General features: G+C 37.8%; 1 protein-coding gene across 1 annotated transcript in view; it reads right to left on the bottom strand.

The window, feature by feature from the left end:
* Nucleotides 1–9,572: 9,572 nt before the first annotated feature.
* The window catches only part of WDR72 (WD repeat domain 72), a gene marked incomplete at both ends in the record, with an annotated part of 184,693 nt that continues 170,805 nt past the window's right edge, over nucleotides 9,573–23,460 (bottom strand). The window contains 2 exons of the mRNA XM_080809238.1: nucleotides 9,573–9,628; nucleotides 15,092–15,196. Of these exons, the coding sequence (XP_080665364.1) occupies nucleotides 9,573–9,628; nucleotides 15,092–15,196 (161 nt within the window). The remainder of the gene's footprint in view (nucleotides 9,629–15,091; nucleotides 15,197–23,460) is intronic.

Here is a 23,460-nt window from a genome sequence, read left to right on the forward strand (position 1 = left end):
TACAACTGGCTGGGTTGCTCTCTAGGCGTGTATGCAGCAGCTGACATGCCATCTGGCTTCACTGTCCACTGGGCAATTTCCTTCTTTCCCATGTTCCATGTGCTGTTCTTTCTTGGTTTGCTCCATTTCGTAGGTGGATTATATCCTCCAGTATTTTTTATGAGAAAAGGTGTATAGAATAGATAAGAGTGGCGAAACACCAAATTCCAGGATGGAAATGGTTTTCACAGGATATTAAGTCACTGCCCCATTTTTTTTTTTGGCATCTGGAATTGCGATTGAGAAATCTAATGCCCTTCTGATTTCCTATCACTCATATTGAGCAAAAGTTCTCTTTGTTTTTCTAAGGTTTGTGAGATCATCCCTGTGTCTCCAGTGTTCTGAACTTTCACTAGAATATGCTTTCACATCAATTTCAACAAAGCCACTATGGCTTCTCTCAATCTGGAATCTGTTTCATCATTTCTGGAAAGTTAGTTTGATTTTATTTTCCATAATTTTCTTTCCTCTAATTTCTCTGTTTATTCTTTCTGGATCTCTCATTAATATTTTTTTATATTGGACCTCTCGTTGAATTGATCTTTAAATTTTCTTCTGACTCTCCTATTTTCCTTCTGGGAGATCTCCCCAGTTATATCTTCCAAACATTTTTTTTTAGAAAAAAATTGCTAGCTTTTGAATGAGTATGTTTCATTTACTGTTGTATTCACAATGCCTAGAACAGTGCCTGGCACATAGTAGAAATTGAAGAAAAGGTGTGTTGAATTGAATAAATGAATGCTAGCACATATTTGTAAATTTGTGAATTTTTTTATAACCTCCTATCTTTATTTCTTGAAGGTAATTTCCTCTCTTATCTCTCTGATCCCATCAGTTACAAATTTTCTTATAATATTCTCTATGGCTTGTTTTTGCTATCTCAGCATGTTTGTTTTGGTGTCTCTCTTTTGTATTAAAAACTTTCTTTATGTATCTGGTGATCTTGGCTTTCCAACTAGTGAAGTGCAACAATACTTTGTGTTTGGGTATAGATTAGAGAGCTGGGGCTAAGCTATGAGGTTTTCTGGCTATGATGTTTCATTGAAAGAGCTCAAGTAGCCAGACTCTGTAGGTCTTCTTTCTTCAGGCTGTTTTTACTTTGTTTTTAATTTTTAAAATTGTGGTAAAATATCCATAGTGTAAACGTTACCATTTTAACTATTTTTACGTGTACACTTCGGTAGTGTTAAGTATATTCATTTTGTTGTGCAACCAATCTCCAGAACACCTTCATCTTCTAAAACTGAAACTCTGTACCTATTAAACAACTCCTCAGTCTCCCTTCCCGCCTCCTCTTCCGTCTCCGGGTAGCCACCATTTTACTTTCTGTCTTTATGACTCTAACTACTCTAGGTTCCTCAGTAAGTGGAATTATACAGTATTTGTCATTTTGTGACTGGCTACTTTCATTTAGCATAGTGTCTTCAAGGTACATCCATGTTGTAGTGTGTGCCAGAATTTCCTTCCTTTTCAAAGTTGAATAATATTCCATTGTATGAATATACATTTTGTTTATCATTCATTTGCTGATGGACACGTGGGTTGCTTCTACCCTTGGCTTTTGGGAATAATGCTGCTCTGAACATGGGTGTACAAATATAATTTTGAGATCCTGCTTTTAGATATTCTTTGGGATATATACTCTCTAGAAGAATTGCTGCGTTATATGGTAATTTCTCTTGTTTTCCGCAACAGCTGCACCATTGTACAGTCTCACCGACCTAGCATAGGAGTTCCAATTTCTCAGTCTCCTCATCAATACTTGTCATTTTCTGTTCTAGTTTAGTTTAGTTTTGTTTTTTGATAGTGGCCATTCTAATGGGTGTGAGGTAGTAACTCATTGTGGGTTTGATTTACATTTCCCTAATGATTAGTGATGTTGCGCATCTTTTCACGTGGTTGTTGGCCTCAGGCTTGTTATTTTATCATAAAAGGCTCATCTGTCTCTTGTCCAGTGTTAAGAAGACCGGTTATCAACATCTTTGCAGCAAAACAGCAGGGAACTGAGGTGGGGGTGTGGCCATCAGTGCACGGATTTTTATCCCTCCCTTGTTTTCAGGATAATATCCCTGCTCTCAGCTGGGCCTAGGGTTCTGAATCCAGAATCTTTCTTATTTAACCTGTCCAGGGAGGGAACTTCTCAGTGTCAGCTGGAGTGAGAAATGGGGGTGGGTATCAAGGAGATTAATTTTCTTTCAAATCGCTTTCCTATACTCCCACTTTCAAAAATCACAGCTGACTCCCAGTTTCTGAGGCTTTAAGGAGCTCTGCGGCACCAAGCTTCTGACTTCTTGGCATCACCCTCTATAGCATTTATTTACTTTCCAGTTTTTAAATTTTTGCTATTGTTACTCCTTTCCCCCTTCTTTATTTTTCTTTTGGATTTTTGTCTTTTATCCCAGTATTCCAATGGAGCTTTAGGAGAGGGTAGAGATAAATGTGTCTTCATTTTGCCATTTTAATTGAAAATCCTCCTAGTCGTTTTATTATTATTCCTAAGCAATACTCCTTTTTTCCACTTAAAGAGGAGGAAAGAAGGGAACAAAAGTAATAATATGTAATAAGACATTTCACCAAACTTTATTAAAGTAAAAATAAAGACGAGCATCCTTCTCCAGGTATATTCTGTCGGTGTTTGATGTTCCTTATGCCATGGTCACCCCACTTTAACCCTTCCTTGACTGAGGTTTTCTGACCTATTCATTAATTTTCAGATTTTTACCTATTAGGAAAACATTTCTAATATATACCAACCTTAGTGGGAAGGTAGAATTTGATATAGACTATTTTGTTTTAGAAACGATCTTTTCAGGAGTTCACTGACTTTCTAAGTTGTGGTTTACTTCTTTATAAGTACTTATATGTTTTGGTTTGATCTATTCATCACACTCATGTAAAGGTATAGAAACATGCTTGCTAGTGTCATCTGATAATACGAAGACTGATAGAAGTAAAGAGAAAAGCTACCTGTCATTTTGTACAACCTTAGATGGACCATGGCCTGTCCCACTCTGACATAAAACATTCTCAGAGGATTATCTTTCAGGACCCAGAAGAAAAACTATGTGCCATTTACTATTTATTATTACCCACTGAGCTGGGGAAAGCCTTGACCTTTAAATAAATTGTTGAAAACTGAAACTAGCCCTTGATCCTGGGAGTACTCAGTTAACATGAAACATTTTAAAAGAAGAAACTTCTGTTAGACAACCTATTTAGCTTGTTTATGCCAAAGTGCTCTCCCAGTCTGAGTAAAAAGCTTGTTCATGCATTGGGGTGCCATTATGATCGACTATAATTAAGATTATTATAAAAATAGGCATTTTGGGCATGGATAGTGATTTCAGTTATGTGTAATATTATATTCAGTAACAATAGTACAGGCAGATGGTGCTTGAAAAATTGAAATTATTAGTCCCAGTGCAGAGATGAGAAAATTGAGCTTCAGAGCATTACACGAATTCCTTTTCTAATGTGCCACAGCTAGCGAGAAAGTGAAGGAGCTGAGCCACAATGCGTCTACAGCAGACTTCATGCTTAGTGCCTGCTACAATGAAAAATACTGGCACTGAATTACATAGATATTTGGGGGAAGTGATCAAAGGCAAAAGAAGTTAGAAGTGGTATAAACAAGACTGAAATGTATTAGATATAGAACCCTCTCCTCATCTTCCCAAACCCTTCAGTGACTTCCTCGGAGCCTGGGGATTTAATTGTTATGTGCTTTCCCTGGGCCTGGAAGGGTAGATATTTGGCTGGGATTTTGGACATGTTGACCTACACTGTGTAAAAAGAAGACTCTACATGTGCCTTCACCAAAGCTACCTATATTTGCTCTAACAGGTACTACTTTTAGCCAAATGCCGGAAATGGAAGAACTTCTCACTGCTAATCAGTTTCCAGTAAGAACAAACTTATGAGCATGAAGGTGGGCATCCCCCTTTCATTTCCACCTGGGGCCAGGAGCCGCTACCTTTCTCCAGGCAGTGATCCACATCCCTGCAATGACACAACACCCTCCCTGTCAGCCTCTGTGTCCTCTGCTTTCTTCAGGCCTCACAGATCAGGGGCCCTGGGCCTCTCTGCTGGGACACAGTGTTCCTTTGATTGGCACACAGAACTAACTTGACTGCAGGCTCCTCTCTTTAGAGCAATCAGAGGAAATGGCTTCAGTTGGAAGACAAAAGGAAACTCTGTCCACATTTACCTAAATACCCTGGATTCTTGGATGTTCACAAAGAATGACAGGACAGACTTGCTTTTTCCCAGAAATGCTCAGGTGGTAGGGAAAGAAAGCAGAGTTTTGTTCCTTTTTCTTCAGAGAAAATTCGAGCTTGAGAGAAGGTAAAGAATTAAGATCCTAGTAAATAAAGAAACAAAAGCATCATACTACCAACATGTGTGAGAGCAGAACCTGACTTCTGTATTAAGGGAAATGATGAATGTTTTCACATTATGGGAACTGCTTTAGCACAACCTTAAAATAGTGCTTTCGAGATGTGTGAGGACATAGAGAAATTTGTCTCTACACTGTAAACCTTTTCTCTTCCACAAGGATTTTGAGTAAGAATATGCTTTGGACTAGAGCTAAGAGAATGTGAAAGAAAATTCCTAGCCTTGAGTGTTGCTGCCACCTACATGGCAGGGAGACTCCAAACAAAAGCCAACACCTTTCCAGACAGGAATCCGCGGCAGTGTGCTTTCTATGGGAACGGACTTTAGAAATCCCCAAACGATGAATATTTTTTCATGTGTCTGTTTCTTTGACTTGACTATCCCAAACATAATTGAAATGATAGTATTTTATATTTTTGCTTCACTTCCTATCTCCAATTCTTAGAGAAATTGGACCAAATGATTTTGCTTAGATTGGTGGAAATACACTGATTATTTGAAATAGAGGCGGATCCACGGATATCTTCCTTATTATAAAAACAACCCTAAGTGCAACCTGATCCCCTGGCTATGACTCTTCTAGGAATGGGGTGGGGGTTCTTAATCTCAGTGTTACAGGTTCATTCTTTCTTTCCTTTTCTTTTTTTCCTGGCACTCTTTATAAAACACAAAAGGAAAAATTAAAGTACTGTTTCTCTGTTGATTGTGATTACAAATTGATACAAATGGAGATAACATAGATGGGAGAATTCTTTTGATATAGATAAGAGAGATTATTTCTGTTAGAAAATGTAGTCCCCACTGTGCAATTAACAGAAAATCTCTTTAAAGGTCTCAAGGAAACTTGTGATGTGTCAAGAACACATCATAGACAGTCCTTTTATCTTAGATGGCATCATCTGAGGACACGATGCTCAGTTACTGAGGCTGTGTGAAAACACCTTCTCCCTAGAAAATGCACATGCAAGACTGAAAAGCTAACTAGGACCTTAAGATAATTACCATTAAAATAATTACTAAGTGAAGAAATGATAGGTTTGCAAGCACATACCAACCAATTATTGCTATTGCCTAATGTTATGAATACTGGTCTTCTGCTGGCATTTGGTACTTTGCAGTGTTAAACTAATCATGTACAAATTACCTTTGGTGTTTAAAACCTTGGATCCTTGAATGAAAAATCACTGATACCTTTCCAATTAGTAGTGTGTTGAGACAGAAAAGATCCCTAAAATTGATGATCGGAAGGCATGCTCTGTCCAATGAAAACAAGGAGTTTGGAAAAACAATGTCAAAAGGAAGAACCCTAGATGCCCAGTATTTCCCCCTATATACTGCTAGAAGTAAGCCATTTCAAACATTCTCAATGGTCTATGGCTTTAGTTTTCACAGGATATTAAAATAATTATTTCTTACCATCTGTATCATTATAATCTCAATGACGCAATTGTCACAGTCTCTTTACCTGCAGTATACTTTCTGGGATAAAGGTGAGTCGATCCAGACTTAATGAGCAGGGCATAAGACCAGGGGGTGGCAAAAAACTCAGCAATCAGGATAAATGTATTTTAATACAATATTGTAATAAGTCAGAATCATACCCCAAAGCCATGATATCAAAATTTACAATAAAATGGGGTTTGAGAAGGCTGGGATGAGGGTGACAGGAGAGAGTCGTGCCAGGGAAGTCCCTGTCCTGCCAGTGAGATGAGATGAGGTGACCTGCCATTTCTTCCAAGGGTCGCAGGTTGGATGGAAACCCCCAGTGGCATATGCCCATGCTGGGAGACTTGTTCATTTCTTGTTTGTGCTCTTCCCATACATGGTATCTGTAGGTTCCTTGCTGATGAAATCATAGCACAAAATGGTCTGGGGACCAGGGTACACAAAGCCACGTTAACTTCCTTGGAAAGAAATGCACCCAAGACAGCTTTAACTTTGCAACTTTTTTGGTCATGCTATTCTGAAATTACTTTAAAATGCTCACTATGTACATATTTACAAAGCAATGACTTTCCTATTTAATTAGACACAACTTTGGGTACTTGACATGTACAACAAGATTTTGTGGAATCCAAGTGTATATAGTCATGTGTTTAAATAAGTGTGGAATCAAATTGTGTGCAATATAAAATTTTAAAAATTACATGAATAAGCCCATTCTGTGGAAATAAGATTTCAAAATCAATTGGAATTAATGTATTCTGAGCATTTTAAACACATAGCATAAAACTTAATTCTTAAAAATTCAATTATTATAATATGCCCTCTAAAGATTGAAGAGAAATACTATCTTTTCTAAAATGTTCACTTGAATAATTATAACTTTTTTAAAAATACAGAACATTGGAGGAAAATGTGCAAGGAATGGAAATGAAAATCACCCCAAATACTACCATCTAGAGATAGAATGTTAATATACAGCAAAATGTTTTTGTATCATTTTTCTAATAGTGACATAGTCAAAGTAGCCTTAACTTAGTTTCTAAAATAGCATCAGAATGTTTCAGGCCTGAAGCTGCTTATTGGTGTGTTTATAATATTATAAATTTTACCTTATATTTGAAGTGCTTTACAGTGTTCAAATTGCTTTCCATAAACCATCCTGTAGAGTGTCTTTGCCCAAGTCCTGGGAGGGAGCTCTGGCCACGCTATCAGAACTGGGTGGTGAGGGCTTGGCCCTTAACCTCACATTCTTTCCGGAGTCTTTCCTCAGCAATACAGCCAGTATAAAACTCCACAGTGAGTAACAGAATCCCTACTTGCAAATCTGAAAATATGACATTCCTTGGGGAGGAAAATAGATAATCAAAAATATCACCAAGGTTAATGCCAAAAGAAGAACACAAGATGATTTTTTAAATGAGTTTTTTATTATAACAGCAAGGAAGACTCTGGATACAAACAAATGAGTTGCTTGCTAATAAAATCACTCCACTTATTACCTAAGGCTAGGCCAAGAAAGGATAAATACTATTCAAGAAGCCGTCGGTTTTGGGTTTTTAGCTGTAGTACCAAGAGGTCAGGGTCACCATGTCATTGATCCAGGTAACCGGGTGGCAACTTGCTATTTAAGTTCTTCTGACAAGAGACATTGCTGAAACATGCTGAACATTAGTCAATATAAAGAACAGACCAGCAGATTTGTCTACATTTGCACACGGATATTTGAGAAGTGATTTAAATGTCTTTCTCTAAAACTCTAATTTTAAGAATTAAAAATTTTAATAGTTAATGGTGCTGACCTCCAGAATTCATATTGATAAAATAAGATTATAATTAGTCATTTAATATGAATTATTAAACTTTAGCAATTGCACAATGTGATGCCAAAAAACAAATCTTAAAAATCTCATTTAGTAATGTCAGGGTTATGCCAGTTCTAATTTCCTATATCTGGTGACATCATAAAATATTTATCAAGGATTCAATATTGGTTTCCTTAGACCTGGGAAATGCTAAATATGGCAACAGTTTAAACTTATTTTTAATCTTCATTGAAAAGGGAATAGTAGAGCCCAGCTATAAAAACAGAGAAGCTTATTTTTAATAAGTATACCAGAACTTGAGCATCCAAATAAGTTTTATCTATTAAAATTGCCCTCTTGAGAGAATATGTACATATTTGATATTGCCATCATCAAAAATGTTCTTGGTATTCCTTCTTGTAATGGGCTTCAGAACCTATCCACAGCATATAAGAAAATGTTTTCCATTGCTCACCCTGCTACCTTCCTTTATTCTGAAACTTGTTCTAAGTAGCTCTGGACTATTTCCAATGTGTGTGTATGTGGGTGGAGGGGGCGAGGGGAGTTATATATGATGATTTTCAAAAGATGACAGTTTTCCATGATTATTCATATTGACAATATTTTACTCTGTGAAGTACAACTCAAAAGTATTTTCAAGCAATGACATCATATTTTAGGGGGGAAAAAAAGAACACAGATTTATGTCTGCTTTAAAGGAGTCACACTCACTGGGTGTCTATGTTCTGATATATTCATCTGGGTCAGTCATTAATTATAAGTTCCTTAAAGGTGGAGACCATGCTATTCCAACGTATACTTCTCTAATCTCCCCACCGCAACCCAGCAACCTGATGCTACTGTCCTCAAATATGTTTGTTAAATTGACGTGATTAGCACTTCCCTAGTAGATAGACAGATAGATCATATATTTAACATTTCATTTCCATTTTTTATGGATTAGGCAATATTTGTGTCCATAGCACACTAATAATCTTTTGATGATCTTCTGTAAATCCAGGAATTATACAATATAGGTCACAACGAATAAATCACTCACTAAGGGGTTTAATAGATGAGCACTTTGTTCCTATTTATATTGCTTTGCATATTTTAGTTTCAGAATTCCTGCTAGTCAGATTACTTTCTGGGGAAAGAACTACAGGAGTTTATACTTAATATGGATCAACAGCAATGTGCTCTAAGTAAATATATAGTTCACATCTATATGGCTAACAAGATCAACAAAGACATTAGCTTCTATGTCATTAGGAGTCCAAATGAATCTGACCTCACAAAATTGGTCCCTGTTATACTGTCTATCACTTATTTGGGCTAATTGATGACTCAATGGACCTGACTATTTGTTGACAACATTTCATGCTTTGATGAGATTTACTGCAGGGTGACTAATCCACATTAAAGCATATACTAAAACAAAATGCCCTAACCTAACAAATCGAATAAATCTGGTAAAGTTTTAGATTAAATACACTGAAGCAGCATTAAATTTGGAAGTACTATATGTTACAATATTTAAAAGCAATGTGGTTTTAACATTGCTCATATAATGAACCAACTGAAAAGACGGAAGAAAATCTAAGCGTTAAATTTGTGTCTGCAGCCTGGCATTCCTTGTTGTAAATTTTAAAGGAAGGTAAGAATCAGGAATATAGGGTGATTGCAACAATGACTTTCTAAAATTAGATCAATTCAGATATTTTCAGTCAGTAATTACATTTTCAAACCACTCTTTCCAAAGTATTAGCAAATCTACCTACAACCTAGTAACTTGACTGATAACAGCACAGTTTTTATACAACAATAAACAAATGGCATGTTTAGGTTTCATCATTTGTCCAAATCCAATTCCTATAGATAAGATTCCATTCAGCACAGCTTGCAGGAGCACACCTTTGCTATCCATGAATGATGCCTTGGCTTACCTAGAAAGGAAACAGATTATCAGGTTAAATGGTGAAATAAAGAAGCAAGAAAGAGGGAAGGAGGAAGAAAGCGAGAGAGGAATGGAAAAAGAGATGGAAGGATGAAAGGAAGGATTGAGAAAAGAGATGAAGGAAGGAGAGAATTACCTATAATTTCTATATCTCTTTTCTATCCTGAAATACAATATATTAAGATAATAAAAAATATTCTTATCTTATAAACTAGGCTTCAGGTAAATATATTTTAATTGCATACATTATTAATATAGATTGTTTTTTCTTTTAATTGCCAACAAAGATGAAAGTTTTCAACAAGGTGATTTGGGCTAGAGATTAATAAATTTCAAATATCTCAGTTGCTCAGAGAAACCCACAACTGCAATTTTAGGATCAAATGTTATAAATGTTAGTTGAAAAATGGTTTGAATTATAGAATCAGAAAAGCATTTATTTCTCAGAATAGTTGGATGGTTGTTAATGTAGGCTAAAAAATATCACTTGATTTGAATTATTTTGACTGTGAAACATATTGGAGAACTGTGCCTTAGCAAACTATTTCTAAATACATTTATATTAATAACATGACCGTGCATTGTAACTCCCACTCCTACTGGCAAAGACTCAAAAAGCTGGGTATCTGTTTTACTTAAATATATGTGTGTGTGTGTATAAGCCTAGAATTTTGAATGTTTTAAAAATTATTAGGTTGGAAAAAAAATTATTAGGTTGATGCTTATATTTTTCCATATGGGCAACTTTTTAAGAATGTGGATATTGTTAAATAGAAGAAAGGGTTTATGTGTTTTTACTACAGAAATTGTTCTTACTCCTTCTAGAACATTTTTTTTAGCACTAACCCTAAGAAGTGTGTTCTCGATAGCTATGATTGATGGGCTGCTCACACATTCCACATTTTTTCTGCTTCATGCATCATCATCAGCCATCTCCAACACTCTAGTCCTGAATCTGTCCTACTTTCTGTTACCTGATTTTTGCTGTTGATTCATGAGCTAGAATAGTAAAAGGAAAAAAAAAAAAAAAACCCTCCACCTTGGCTTTTTGCAATGTAGTACATCCCGTGGAAACTGTGAGAAATCTAGTTTTGTTCATCAGATTCATGCAAATGCAATATTGATTGACAATGATGTATATAGATCTATACACATAACGTGCTATATAAAAACCACTAAAATGTTCTATTAATGGCAGAATGCATACTGATTATAAACTACTTCAGAATGATGTGAAAACGCTGCTGAATGCCTTTTTTTTTTTTTGTACTTTCAAACTCTTTCTTGTCACTACTATTTTCAGCCAAAGCTATGTTTAAATGCACTGTCCCTAGTGCACTAAGAAGTAAAATTCTTAATTTTCCAAGCCAATAAGGTGATAAAAGCCCAAGGTCTCTCATTAACACTTGGCTAAAAATTGTGAATGTCACACTAAATTTTTTATCATCATGAGTGCAAAGTGAGGGACAAGGAATACTTTTTATGATATTTGGGAAAATAGGAATTGAGCTTTATTCACTGTGCATGAAGCAGTTAACAAGAAGTTAACCAGCAAAAGACTGCACTAAACTATTTTTGTGATAGCATCTTTCAGATTCAGAAGTGATGAGGCTTGAAAGAACCAAAGAAAGAAAGCCTAATGGCCCTAAAATCTGAAAAAAGGGAGCTGTAAGTTCACAATGTTGTCTCGGTGCTTCTATTACTAGACATCAAAGTTATTCCCACAGGTTTTGGGGATGTATAAATGCCAGTGAAGAAGTAAGCAGACTTCACAGAAGCTAAGCCAGAAACTTCAATCTGGGATTCACCTGTGAGTCAAAACTCTTTGCTAATGAATTATTCCAGAGAAAAGACACTGCTGAGGGAGACCTTAACCTATCAGACAAGACCTCCAGGTTCACTAGCAGGGTCAGAGTAACAAGAATGCTCTGGTCTAAAGTTGCTTTGCCAACCTTAATGGACTGCAGGCACTCACCTGGGTATACAGCTTGAACCAATAAAGAGATCACAATGGCATGATGAATAGGTAGAGTGCTCTAGAGACCAGGTGAACAACCACTCCACCAGTCCTCTAAATTGTGACCTATATGCACACTCTGGCCCATTTACACATGGGTCATCCTCGTCAATTCAGTGCTGGAGAAGCAGTGATGTCAATGAAAAAATAAACAATCTGCAGATTGACTTTAAAACCCATTGCATTCAAAGATAATCGATGCATAAAGTCAATCTTATTTTGTGTATAAACTTTAAAAATTTGATTTTATTAACGACATTTTCAAATGTTGCATCGATGTTTAGAAAACTTTAACTTCCCCTTTAAAGAAGTAACCTATTAAAGTTTTTCTGTGCTTCAACATCCCTTTGCTCTCTGCATATGGAAAGGAATTGGTATCCGCGATACGAAGCTCTAAGGGCAAAGGAAAATGATGTTCAGGGGATTTGCAAAGAAAAGATTTTTATTTGGAAAGAACAATATATGAGGCAATATTCTTGAACTGTGCTTGGATGGGGAAATGATTTTTTGTTTTCATTTTCCATATGCCGTTTGAACAACTGGTTTTTTCATTAAAAGTGATGTAATAAATATATTAGTCATTTAGAGTTGCATAGATAAAACCATGTAAGGTCAATATCCATTAAAGCTAGAAGACTGACCATGTTCAGCTTTGTAATGGGGGGATTTTTTGTGGACATGAAAATATTAAAAAGGACTTTTAAGTGAGCGATAATATGCCAGGTGAAAATGGTAAGAACAGTGTACTCCTCTCCATATAAGGAATAATAAATACACCAATGCAACCACAAGCTTAGCTAGTGAAGCACCTCTATTGGTCTGACAACACCTTCCCAAAGCTTGTCCCTTAGAAGCCCCAAATTTGCCTTCTCTTCTAACGAAGGTGGTTAAATGTGCTTCCCAGAGGAGCTCCACTCACACCTGGTAAACAGAGGGAACTCAACCATCGAAGTAATGTTTATAGTTTTGGAGCCCCTCCCTTTGAATGGCTTGGTATTTTTTAGTTCATTTTTGGATGCTGAGAAGTGGACAATCATATTTTCACGGCGCAGGGAAGTCCCTCCACGCCACCAATTTCACATACCTTCTTCCTTCGTGTTCAGTTTTAAGAATTTTCCCTCTCAAATGCTCATACTTCAAGGAAATGCACTCTCTCATCAAAATCTTTCTTACTAAACAAGCACCTCTGTCAGAAGTGTCTTAATTTCTTATCACAGAATTTTATCCGCACAAGGAGCAATAAATAATTCATGTCATTGCCTCTTTGTTGTGTGTCCCTGAACTGCACAGAGCTGGAAGGCTGACAGCTGTGTCAGGACAAGCACCAAAGATCTGACATGACAAGTGACTAACAAGTTTCTTTCAGTTCATAGTGAAAGAAGACAATGGCCCAAAGTGCAGAAAGAAATCCTGAAACAAAATAAAACTGCTTCTTTCTTTTTACCTAAGTGTTTGCTATGAGCTTATTTCCAACCCACAAGCCCTGGTCATTTTATAGGACTGCCCAGCCCCCTTTATTCCTCACACTCGCTTGGCCATTTACGCCTGGCCACGGATCAATATGAGCAATTCTTGGAGAAATACGATGTCTCCATGACAACCAAGCCACAAATTCTCAGTGGAAGGCAGTGAGACCAGTAGTGAACTCTCCAGAGGTTTCTAGGCCTATAAGGCAAGATGTCTTAAAATGCAGGAATGGACAGAGGAAAAAGCCAGAGTAATTCATTCTTTATTACCAGTTTAATGATGTCCGATGTATAGAACAGTGCTCACTTTTTAAGTTAAGATCCTTTATCAGTACCAATCTTTTCTAATTAATCTTTGTTATGATATATCCTTTTGTTTATATCAGATAAGCTATGCAATATTTGAATTTTACTACAATTCCACTCATACGGAGGGAGGCCTGAAATCTCTTCTACTTTTGAGATGACATAAAGCCAGTCTATTCTTGCCAAAAACAATGAACACTTAGGTGAAAACTTGACTCAGGGATTTAACTGCCTCGGGTTGATATGGAACTGTTTATGGAGACAGTTTAAAAACCTAGTCAAAATTAGGTAATTTTTGTCAAAACGAAAAGCAGTTTTAAAATAGTTTGATAGACATTTAACGCTACCACCGGCCTCTCCCTTTTGGAGTGGGACTAACCTACATTTGTTTTTTAGATATTACGGCAGGAGGTGGGGTTCAGTTTCTGATTAAAAATTTCTGTGGGCGAGAAAGATGCCATTTCTCAGGTCCATGGGATGCTGAGGCAGAAGTGCGCTTCCAGACAGACACACGGCAGCAGTACATCTTTTGAGGAATCTTGGCTTAGTGGAGGGAACTGAAATACAATGCCATCGCCACCGGGCCTATTGGGGTTCCGAGATGACTTAGGGGACCTGACATAGATTGCAGGCTGCACCTTTCACTGAAAATTAAATCTCAGTAGCTCTCCTCGGGGAAGGATCAGGGGACTGTTTGCAGCTGCCCCCTGTCAGCGAAGGCTACAAGATTTGGAAATCTCTTAACTAAGCTGACAGGCCACAGAGAGGATGAATCAAAAATCTGATACGAGGATCGGCACACAAAGATGCAAGAGGGTCGAGGGTATACAGCAGCCGGAGAAAACAGGAAGGGAAAACATTCGGTGGGAGGAAAGAGTTAACCCTTTCACTCATGGTAATAAAGTACCTTCTAGTACCTTAGGGCTTTGTAGTGATCTGGGAATGTCATTCGACTTCCACAGGATTTTTTTTTTTTCCTTTTGATTAATTAGTTGTTAAAGACTTGGCATGTTTTGAAACAAGACACAAACAGAAACAAAAATCCATGCTTAAGAGCTTCTGGCTCTATCCTTCTGCTATATTTCTGTCTATTCCTTCTACAAAGAAAATACAAACCTAAGTAACTTGGGACATGGGTAAATTTGATGGCATGAGGAAGGGTTGTTACTTTCTTTTGTTTTGTTGGTTCTCAACAGTTGACCCATCCAGAGTCCATTACTGCTATGCTAAAACCCCTTGGTCCCGTTAGCGAGCTGTATTTAGACAGGCGAATAGACTGTAATGACGGCAATCATCTGAGACTCTCTTAACTCTGCACTTCCGCTCCATCCCATTACTTGAAATATTTAAAATGCTGCCATTTCTCCAGTTTTCAATCTCAGCCTCTATTAACCAGTTTAGCCTAAAATTGATGATAATGAACTAATAGTGTCAGCTTCCCTTCTCAGTCATAAAGCCTTTGTACTTCCTCCAACTGAATCCTTGATGAAAGAGGCAAAGGTAACAGCTCCACACTGTGACCCCTGGAGGTGACCATTAATTTGACAGCACAGCTGCTAAGAGAAAACAGCATTACAATGTCCTCCCCGCCACCCCTTCCAAGGACCCCAAAGCTGTGTCAAATTTATCATTTTATACTTGACTATTTTTAAATGGCTTTCACCTGGACTCTCAGACTCTTCCAAGACGCATCTGTCAGGCATGTCCTCGGTGTCTTGGAAGTTTGCCGAGTTTGAGTTGCTGTCATGCTTGACCGGACTGACTGGAGCTATTAAAAAGAGAGAGAGAGAGAGAGAGAGAAAGAAAAGAGAGAGCGATGAAAAAGTAGTAATAAACACCATTAAAATATTTCCTTTCAGTTCCACAGATATTTCCAGGGACACACTATGTAAACACAAATAATAAATTGAAATAAAATGTATCCTCTAAGTATGTATTGGCAGACATGTAATTAGTTGAAAAATCTATAGATGAGACTTTATCTTACAAGAAAAATAAGTTCATGGCATCAGCTTAAAAGCTACAAAGTAACAAAAGCAATCCCTCCAAAGTAGAAATCGTATTTTTAATGCATAAATCTAAAACAATATCGTCAATTAGCAGCCATAGGACACAGACGGAAGAACATGGGGCTGGTCAGTTAGAGCAGCTCTGCATGGGTGCGGTGGTTCATCTTGTCACACAAATCACAGCTGATGAACACTTAAATGCATTTTGTTTCTCCTTCATCCAATGAGAAACTCCAAATGTCAAAAAAAATAAAAGCCCTATGTAAATAAAATTTAAAATAGAGAATAAATAGTTGGCAAATGATTAATAAGTAGGGCCAGTGTTTTGAATGGTGACCTCAGACAATTTGTCATCATCTTCTGAGTAGGAATTACGAACAGAAACGGGAATGAGCACAGAAATCTGAAATTTCCTATAAGCACATAACACTTCTAGATCCGTTAGAGAAAAAGACTCAAGTTTCCACATTTTTGCAAAAGTTGTAGTTCTTGGTCTCAATTATCTCCGTAAGCAACATATTTCCGTATTCTATTCGTTCAAGGAATCACTTGTTGGGAAAAGTGGACATTGTCTTCATGAAAAAAAACTAAGTGAATAACAAAACAAAGCAAGACCACAATAATATAAATTATGTCATACTTGTCTGAAGCCAAACTACATAAATATGTGTATTATTGACTACTGCTAATTTTATCTATTGCAAATTGCTGCAGTAAACGCTACTACTGTCTCTTCAGGTCTTGATAACACACACAACATATTATTTATAGGCCATAAATGCAAACGAGAAAATATATAAGCCATACATGAAATGATATGTTTGTTGGCACAGGGGAGTAGGTCTGGCCACTGTTCCTAAACGCCCATTAGGAAATGATGGAGCAAAGGCTGGGGGCTTTGTCACTTCATACATACTCGGTAAGTGACACAAAGGAATGCCACCCAAGATCCAAAGCAGCGTGAGCAGAGCTCACACTTCTCACATTCCTCATCATATTTTCATGGAGTGTATAAAGCATTGGTGAGCATGACCTGAAGCCCACAACATACACACTTTAAGGGAGACTAGTAACATAATTCTAGTCCAAATATTCTCTTAAGCTTCACCAGTTTTCTCAGAACATGGATAGTTCTCCTATGTTCTGTGAAAGTGTGTGCATCGAGTTTGAATTCACTTCTCTGAAACACTTTGAGAACAAAACATGGGAAAAATATATGAAATGCTGTTATTTAAATTTTCCCCAAAAAAGGGAAGTAGGTACCATGTCTGCTTTATGCACTTCTGTCTGCCCTAGGCCTGAGGAGGTATTCTTAAAGGACTTGTGGAATGAATGAGTGAACAAGTGAATGAAGCAAAGGTATCATGCTAGATGTCCTCCTGATCTGAGAGGATATGTGCTTTGAATTATCTTCAACTAGATCCCATCGGTTCCTTGGTTAGGCCTACTTGAGACAAAGGATGCCTATTTGTAAAACGGTGGTGCGGGTTAGTCTCTAATTTGGAGGAGAGACACATATGGCCTAAGTAGTTATAGGTGTAGCTGCCTTTAATTTAATTTTCCTCAGTTTAGATCATACTCACAGATTATTTTGGAATCCATCAATTTTTATAACACATTGAGGTGGATAATTAAATACACCGAAGTTGCAGAAAACTATTACACTGTCAAGATTTACTGGACTGTTTTAATAATGTTTTTATTTCTTTATATCTTATTAATTTTCTGAAATATTTACATTGATATTTATCATAGGGAATGAATCATACAGCTGAATCTATTATTAACAGCCAGTGAGTTAGCACCTGTGTTTATTTGGGCAAATACATTGCCCTTGTCATCCCATACACTGTTCTCTTATCACTTAAAACTTTCATCCACTCGTTCGTTTACTTGTTCTTCCAGCAAGACTCTGTCCTAGACACAGGGCCCTCAAGAAGGAAGAGAGCATGGCATTAGAACAACAAAGTAAATGCCTATGTCAATTTCCAGTGGCAAAAAAAAAGGGGGGGGGAGTTCCCAGGATGAACTGGCATCCCAAGCCTTTCAAGAAACTCAGAAAGTTAGCTGTAGTTGTAGCTCAATGAGCTTCACTAGACCCACACTGGCAGGTACCATATGGCTCTTTTTGTGTCTACCTCAGATTCTGGAGGGTGTCATTTCTGAGGGGGTAGGAGAGCAGAAAGGGTTAGCCTTCAGATATTTTGCTTACCTACATTTTAGCTTCCAAATTTGCAGTGGTACAAGAGTTGTCATTTTTACTGGCTAATTTATAGAGTATTTGTTTAAATTTACTACAAAAGAAATACCTACCTCTGTCAACTGGGAACAGCCAACATTGGAGAGGTTAATTATTGCCATTCCACCTTTCTTTTCTTTTCCTTTTTTTTTTTTTTTTTTTTTTTGATAAGCTAATCTTTGCAATTGTTCTTTTGGGTGTTTTCTGTGATATTTCATCATGAAACTCAGACATGATGTGTGACCAAAGTTTCTCTAATGAATCATTTCAAAAACAATGAAATCAACAAATATTGATCTAGTGTTTATTATGGGTAGAGCTCTGTGCTAGATTATGTTGGGGTAAAAACATTAAAGGAGCTTTTAATGTGCCCTCATACAACTTGTCATCCAGTTGAGGTATAATGAAAAGTATTAGGAGCATTAGAGACAATATTCCAAGAGTGACATAGTTTTTAGGAATGCAGAAGTAACTCTGCTGTGATGGGGGATTGGGAAGTGAATTTTGAATTAGATCTTCCCGAAAAGGAATATGGGTAGCCCAAAGGGAGCTTATTCAAGGCAAAAGAAAAAATGTGTGAACTCAGACATGGTCAAAAAAATACATGAGCCTAGTGCTACAAATGTATTTAACAGAATGTTGCTGCCTACTTTTGTATGCATTTTTAATGAATTCTCCTAACGTGTCTCTTTGAGCTTTTCCTAAATTGCTGTTGTGGCTAATTCTTCTCACCTGTAGAAGTTAGCTATAGACAGGTTTTTCCTTGCCCTAAATAGTCAATAATTTGATCTTTACTGATGGTAGGCCCATTTATCACAGTAAGTTGTCCTTTCACTATACATATTGACTTTTATTTATCAATACCAAAGTCCATTTGTAGCTCATCACTAAAGTTCTTGGATATTTCCAGTAGTTTTTGAAGATGCATTTTAAAGCTTGGCAGAGAGATACTTCTGACATCAATATAGTGCAAATGATTGTTAGGGTCATCCTTAACTTAAAATCAACTGTTTATTTCCTCTGTAATGGATTCTGAAATAGTCCACATTTGGGGGATGAGGGACAAAAAAGACAAACTCTTCTTGACAGTTTTACAGATGTAAGGCTATTCCGTTTACTCATCACACACTTTAAAATATTGACAACTGAAGGGCCAGTGTTCTAAATCTCTTTGTAATATCTTTAATAATTAGATAGAAAAGTCCATGTACTTTGTATGGTTGTGTTTGACAATGATGTGTTTAACTTTGACTACAATTCTAGATCCTAAAGAAATGAACAGTTCAACAGCAGAAGAAACCCGGAGGATTGTATGACAGAGACACTATAGAAAGATCTACTGCAGGACAATGTATTAACAGGGTCATCAGTGGTTATGCTCCTTATCTCCGTCTGTTCTCTAATTTGGTTTCAGTTAACCTCTAAAAATTCCCACCTTCCCTTTGTCATCATTTGCAGAAAGATGGTATTAGTTTTTAAAGGTGGCTACGCCTAGGCAGCAAACAGTACCAAGAACTATTCCCCCTGACCCCAACAAGAGAACGATCATTGGAAAAATGTCCACTTACCTCTACAAACAGCAGCTGGTTCTTCCAAGTAACCCACTACCATAGAATAAATAGAGCCCTTATTAAAAAACCATGTCATTTACAGTGTGAATAAAATCTGCACTATAAATAATGTTTTCAATATGATGACTTATGAATGATTTAAAAATATATCCCATCCATCATATGTATGGACTTTTTGGAAGTACTGGGGATATTTATAGGAAACCATTAATAAAAAGATATAACAGTTTGAAACGTTGGTCTGAATAGAATAGTCCACTATAGTCACAGATAAAACTCAGGCAAAAAACTTAATCACATTTTATTTGAGGTCATAAAGTTGCAGAAGTCAGGGAAGACTAAAAGAATGCTCATTTGTGGAATAAGCAGTGAAGAAGTCAAACACCTGAGTTCAAATGTACTAGCTCAATACTGTGGTGAAGAGTTGATCACTTTCTTGGTTGATCGGTTAAGTCTCTTTTCCATCTTAAGGCATCACTATGAATCAACTTAAAAAAAAACCAAAACAACTTTCTACAGGCTTAGAAGAAAGAAAACTGATGTTAAATGCGAGAAGTAAATAGGAATGCAATACTCACAGATCACCAAAGACCTCAATATATTTTAAATTAGAGGGAGACAAAGTCAGTGAAAAGACTTGAAGTGATAACACCAAATTTGTAAACAAGGAGGATGTCATTTGAAGAGACCCCAAATTCACTTTACAAAGTGGTTCTCTTGGACAGATGTCTTATCAGGAAAACTTATCTAGCTGAAGAGCGCTGTACTTATTACCCCTACTTTAAGAGCATCTCCTGAGATAATCAAGTGATAGGACTTCTTGATTATATTTGAATAGCAATAGCTGCATCCTGCATCAGGCTTCAGGCTGATTCTGTGTCTGTATAGACTGGAAACTGGGGGAAATATCATATAAAGATGCCCAGAATTAAATAAAATATCTAATGCTTCTGTATAACTAAGTAGTAACTATTTTATGGACGAGTTCAGCAAGATGAGTTAGCATTAGACTTACGTGTTTTTGCTGTCTTTCTGCAACTGTAATCTGACACGGAATATTATTTTCTGGATGACATTTTCTAGTATGAACTGCTTCAAAGAAGCCATTTTCAACTGGTAAAGAAATGAATTTTCTAAAAAGTTGTGAAGGATAACTATTATTTTGGTATCCTTACTAGATGTATAGAATTAAAGTTGTTATTTTATTTAAATAGTTTTGGGATATATGTATATTACACACACACAGAGGATCAAATTGTTGACTGTTTAGACTAAGGGGGAAAAAATCTGTCCATAGCTAACTTATATAGGTGAAATCTATGGCTGGACCAGAAAGGAAAATGTGGAGGAAGGAAAATGTGAGTGATAAAAAAGATAATTAATGAATTGATTTATTTATTATTATTTTTTTAAAGATTTATTCTAGAGAGAGAGAGTGAGTGCAAGGGAAGGGGCAAAGGGAGAGGAAGAAAGAGAATTTTAAGCAGGCTTCACGCCCAGCCTGGTGCCTGACACAGGGCTTGATCCCATGACCCTGAGATTATGACCTGAGCTGAAACCAAGAATTGGGAGCTTAACCAACTGAAGCACCCAGGTGCCCCTTAATGAATCTTTTTAAACAATGCTTTATTCCTCTCAGATATAGAGATTTCCCGGACGTCCGGGCTGATAAACAAGTGAGCACATCTCTAGCCCAATGTGAGACACGGGGCATGTACTTAGAGTACATGTGAAATGACTGAGGGAAACTGCTAACGAGCATTCCTAAAAATTAAAAAAAAAATGATGTGTTTTAAATATTTCATGTATTTTTTTGAGAGAGAGAAAGAGAGAGCATCAAAGAGAGAGAACAGAAGTGGGAGGCAGAGGGAGAAGGAGAAGTAGGCTCCCTGCCAAGTAGGGAGCCCAATGTGGGGCTCAATCCCAGGACCCTGGGATCACCAACTGAGCCGAAGACAGACCCCAAACCACATGAGCCATCCAGACGTCCCCCCAAAAAACAATAATTACTTTCACCTGTAGTTTAAGGGAAAAATCTTAAGGTCAGGCTTAGAGTTTACAGCTCAAACACACCCATACAACCCTGCAATCTATTATTGATGTCAACAGGAAGTCTGCCTAAAGAAGGAGGCCCTATCTGCCTTATTTCTGAATGAAAAAATAAAATTCCTCATTGTTTAGCACCCAAATATATGAATTAATTGGAACAAAAATAAATATCAACAATTTCATTATGGAGATGAACTCTGGAGTTCCCGGGGAGAAATATGTTGTTCTGGACAAAGGCTCATTTAATAGGACCCAGAAGATCTGTTCTTTTTAATTCCACCTCTGGTCCTAATAGTGTGACCTCATGCTCATGACCTTGAGCATGTCACTTCACTCTCCTGGACTCAGGTCCTTTTATTAATAAAATGAGAGTGTTGGACTGGACAACTTCCTTGACATCTTCTGGCCCCGAGACTCAAATATCCTCCAGTTAAAAATCCAAGGACAACCAACCATTCTGTGTATCACTGAATAGGGTAGCAAGATGGTAAGTGGTCACTACACTAGCCTTGGAAATAGTGAGGACTTCGGAAGCTCTTTTTGAATTAAGCAGGATTGGTATTTTCCTACGAGTGGCAATGCCCAGTCCGACTGAGGGACAGAAGACATCAGGGCCGCTTCAGAGGGATATTTGGGTAGCTGCACTGCTAGGGTGAGGCAGCCCTGTGGAAAGATGACCAAGAAAGGACCGAGGCTACAGTCTGGCCACTCCTGAGAACAAACTGACTCCCTGGCATAGAAAAGCACCTGTTAGGGGCACCTGGGTGGCTCAGTGGGTTAAGCCTCTGCCTTCGGCTCAGGTCAAGATCTCAGGGTCCTGGGATCGAGTCCCGCATCGGGCTCTCTGCATGGCAGGGAGCCTGCTTCCTCCTCTCTCTCTCTGCCTACCTCTCTGCCCACTTGTGATCTCTCTCTGTCGAATAAATAAATAAAATCTTAAAAAAAAAAAAAAAAAGAGAGAGAGAGAAAAGCACCTGTTAGACGTTTACCAGTGGTGCAAAACATATCTTCAAAAGCAAATCTTTTAAAAAATAAATTATATATTGTTGGGCCAGTGGGCTCCGGGAGTGCAGGAGGAACAATAGAAATGACCTCCGGGGCTGCCGTCTTCCAGCTTCCTCCCCCTCACCTTTCCTTAACCCTTGGCTCCCACCAAAAGGATGTATGCCCAGGTCACATCTCCATAGGTAACCCGATACCTATGCAGGAAACAGAAGTATCAGGACCCCCTAGATCACCAAATACCCTACCATATATGGATGTGAGCCCATGCCCTGTCTTGGCCCGATAAAAGACCCCAGCCACCTCCATCCCAGTGAGACTTCCCCCACTCCCCTTTTCGGAGTCAAGGAACCTCCTCCCGGCACGACTTCCCTGGCTCCCCTTCTCCTGAGCCCCGAAACTTCGCCAGAAAGTGACTTTAATAAATCTTGCCTTGCGCCCACCTTGCCTGGTGTTGTGTTTACCTCGCCTGTGAAACTTTATATATATGATCCTTCTTAGAATCATATGTACGCAATTAATTTCTTTAAACAAACCCTCTTCATTAATCAGTTTGGCAGATATGAACTTCAGTATGAGACAAATCATCCTAAACTAAATTAACTGGATCCACGTATCAACTGCAAGGAGTTTAGATGCAGTGGACGAGCCCTGGCCCGGACGTTAGACTGTCTGGTATGGTTCGGCTTCAGGCGCACTGGACTCCCCTGAGGACTGGCGCCATCTTGGCCCTGGGGCCGTAGAAGAGGTTCTCAATTATTATTTGCCAAATGAATGCAGAGGTGTGGTGTTTCTGTGGAATTGTATTTTCCTCAAGTTAAATCTCTTAAAGGGCAACTATTTCTATTCCTTTTGTATGTAAGGATGGGGCCCTTAAAGTCATTTGTCTTAGTCAAGCCTGACATGAAAACCAACCCTAATCAAATTGTCTAAACTCTCAGACTGAAACAGACTATAGAGACAGATTGGAGGTAGGCTAGGGAGGGGCCACAAAGGAAATGGGTAAGGTAAAAGGGGAATAGGAAAGGAGAATAACAGGTAATGACGCAACTCTTTCTTCTCTTTCTGCTGCATTTCCTCAGTCCCCAAAAGGGTAGATCTTGAGTTACCAGTGACAGTCTCGCCTGGATTTCTTTGTGTATTCCTTTAGAGCCACCATTTC

The sequence above is a fragment of the Martes martes genome, assembly GCF_963455335.1.
Source record: "Martes martes genome assembly, chromosome: 7".
NCBI classification, from domain to species: Eukaryota; Metazoa; Chordata; class Mammalia; order Carnivora; family Mustelidae; genus Martes; species Martes martes.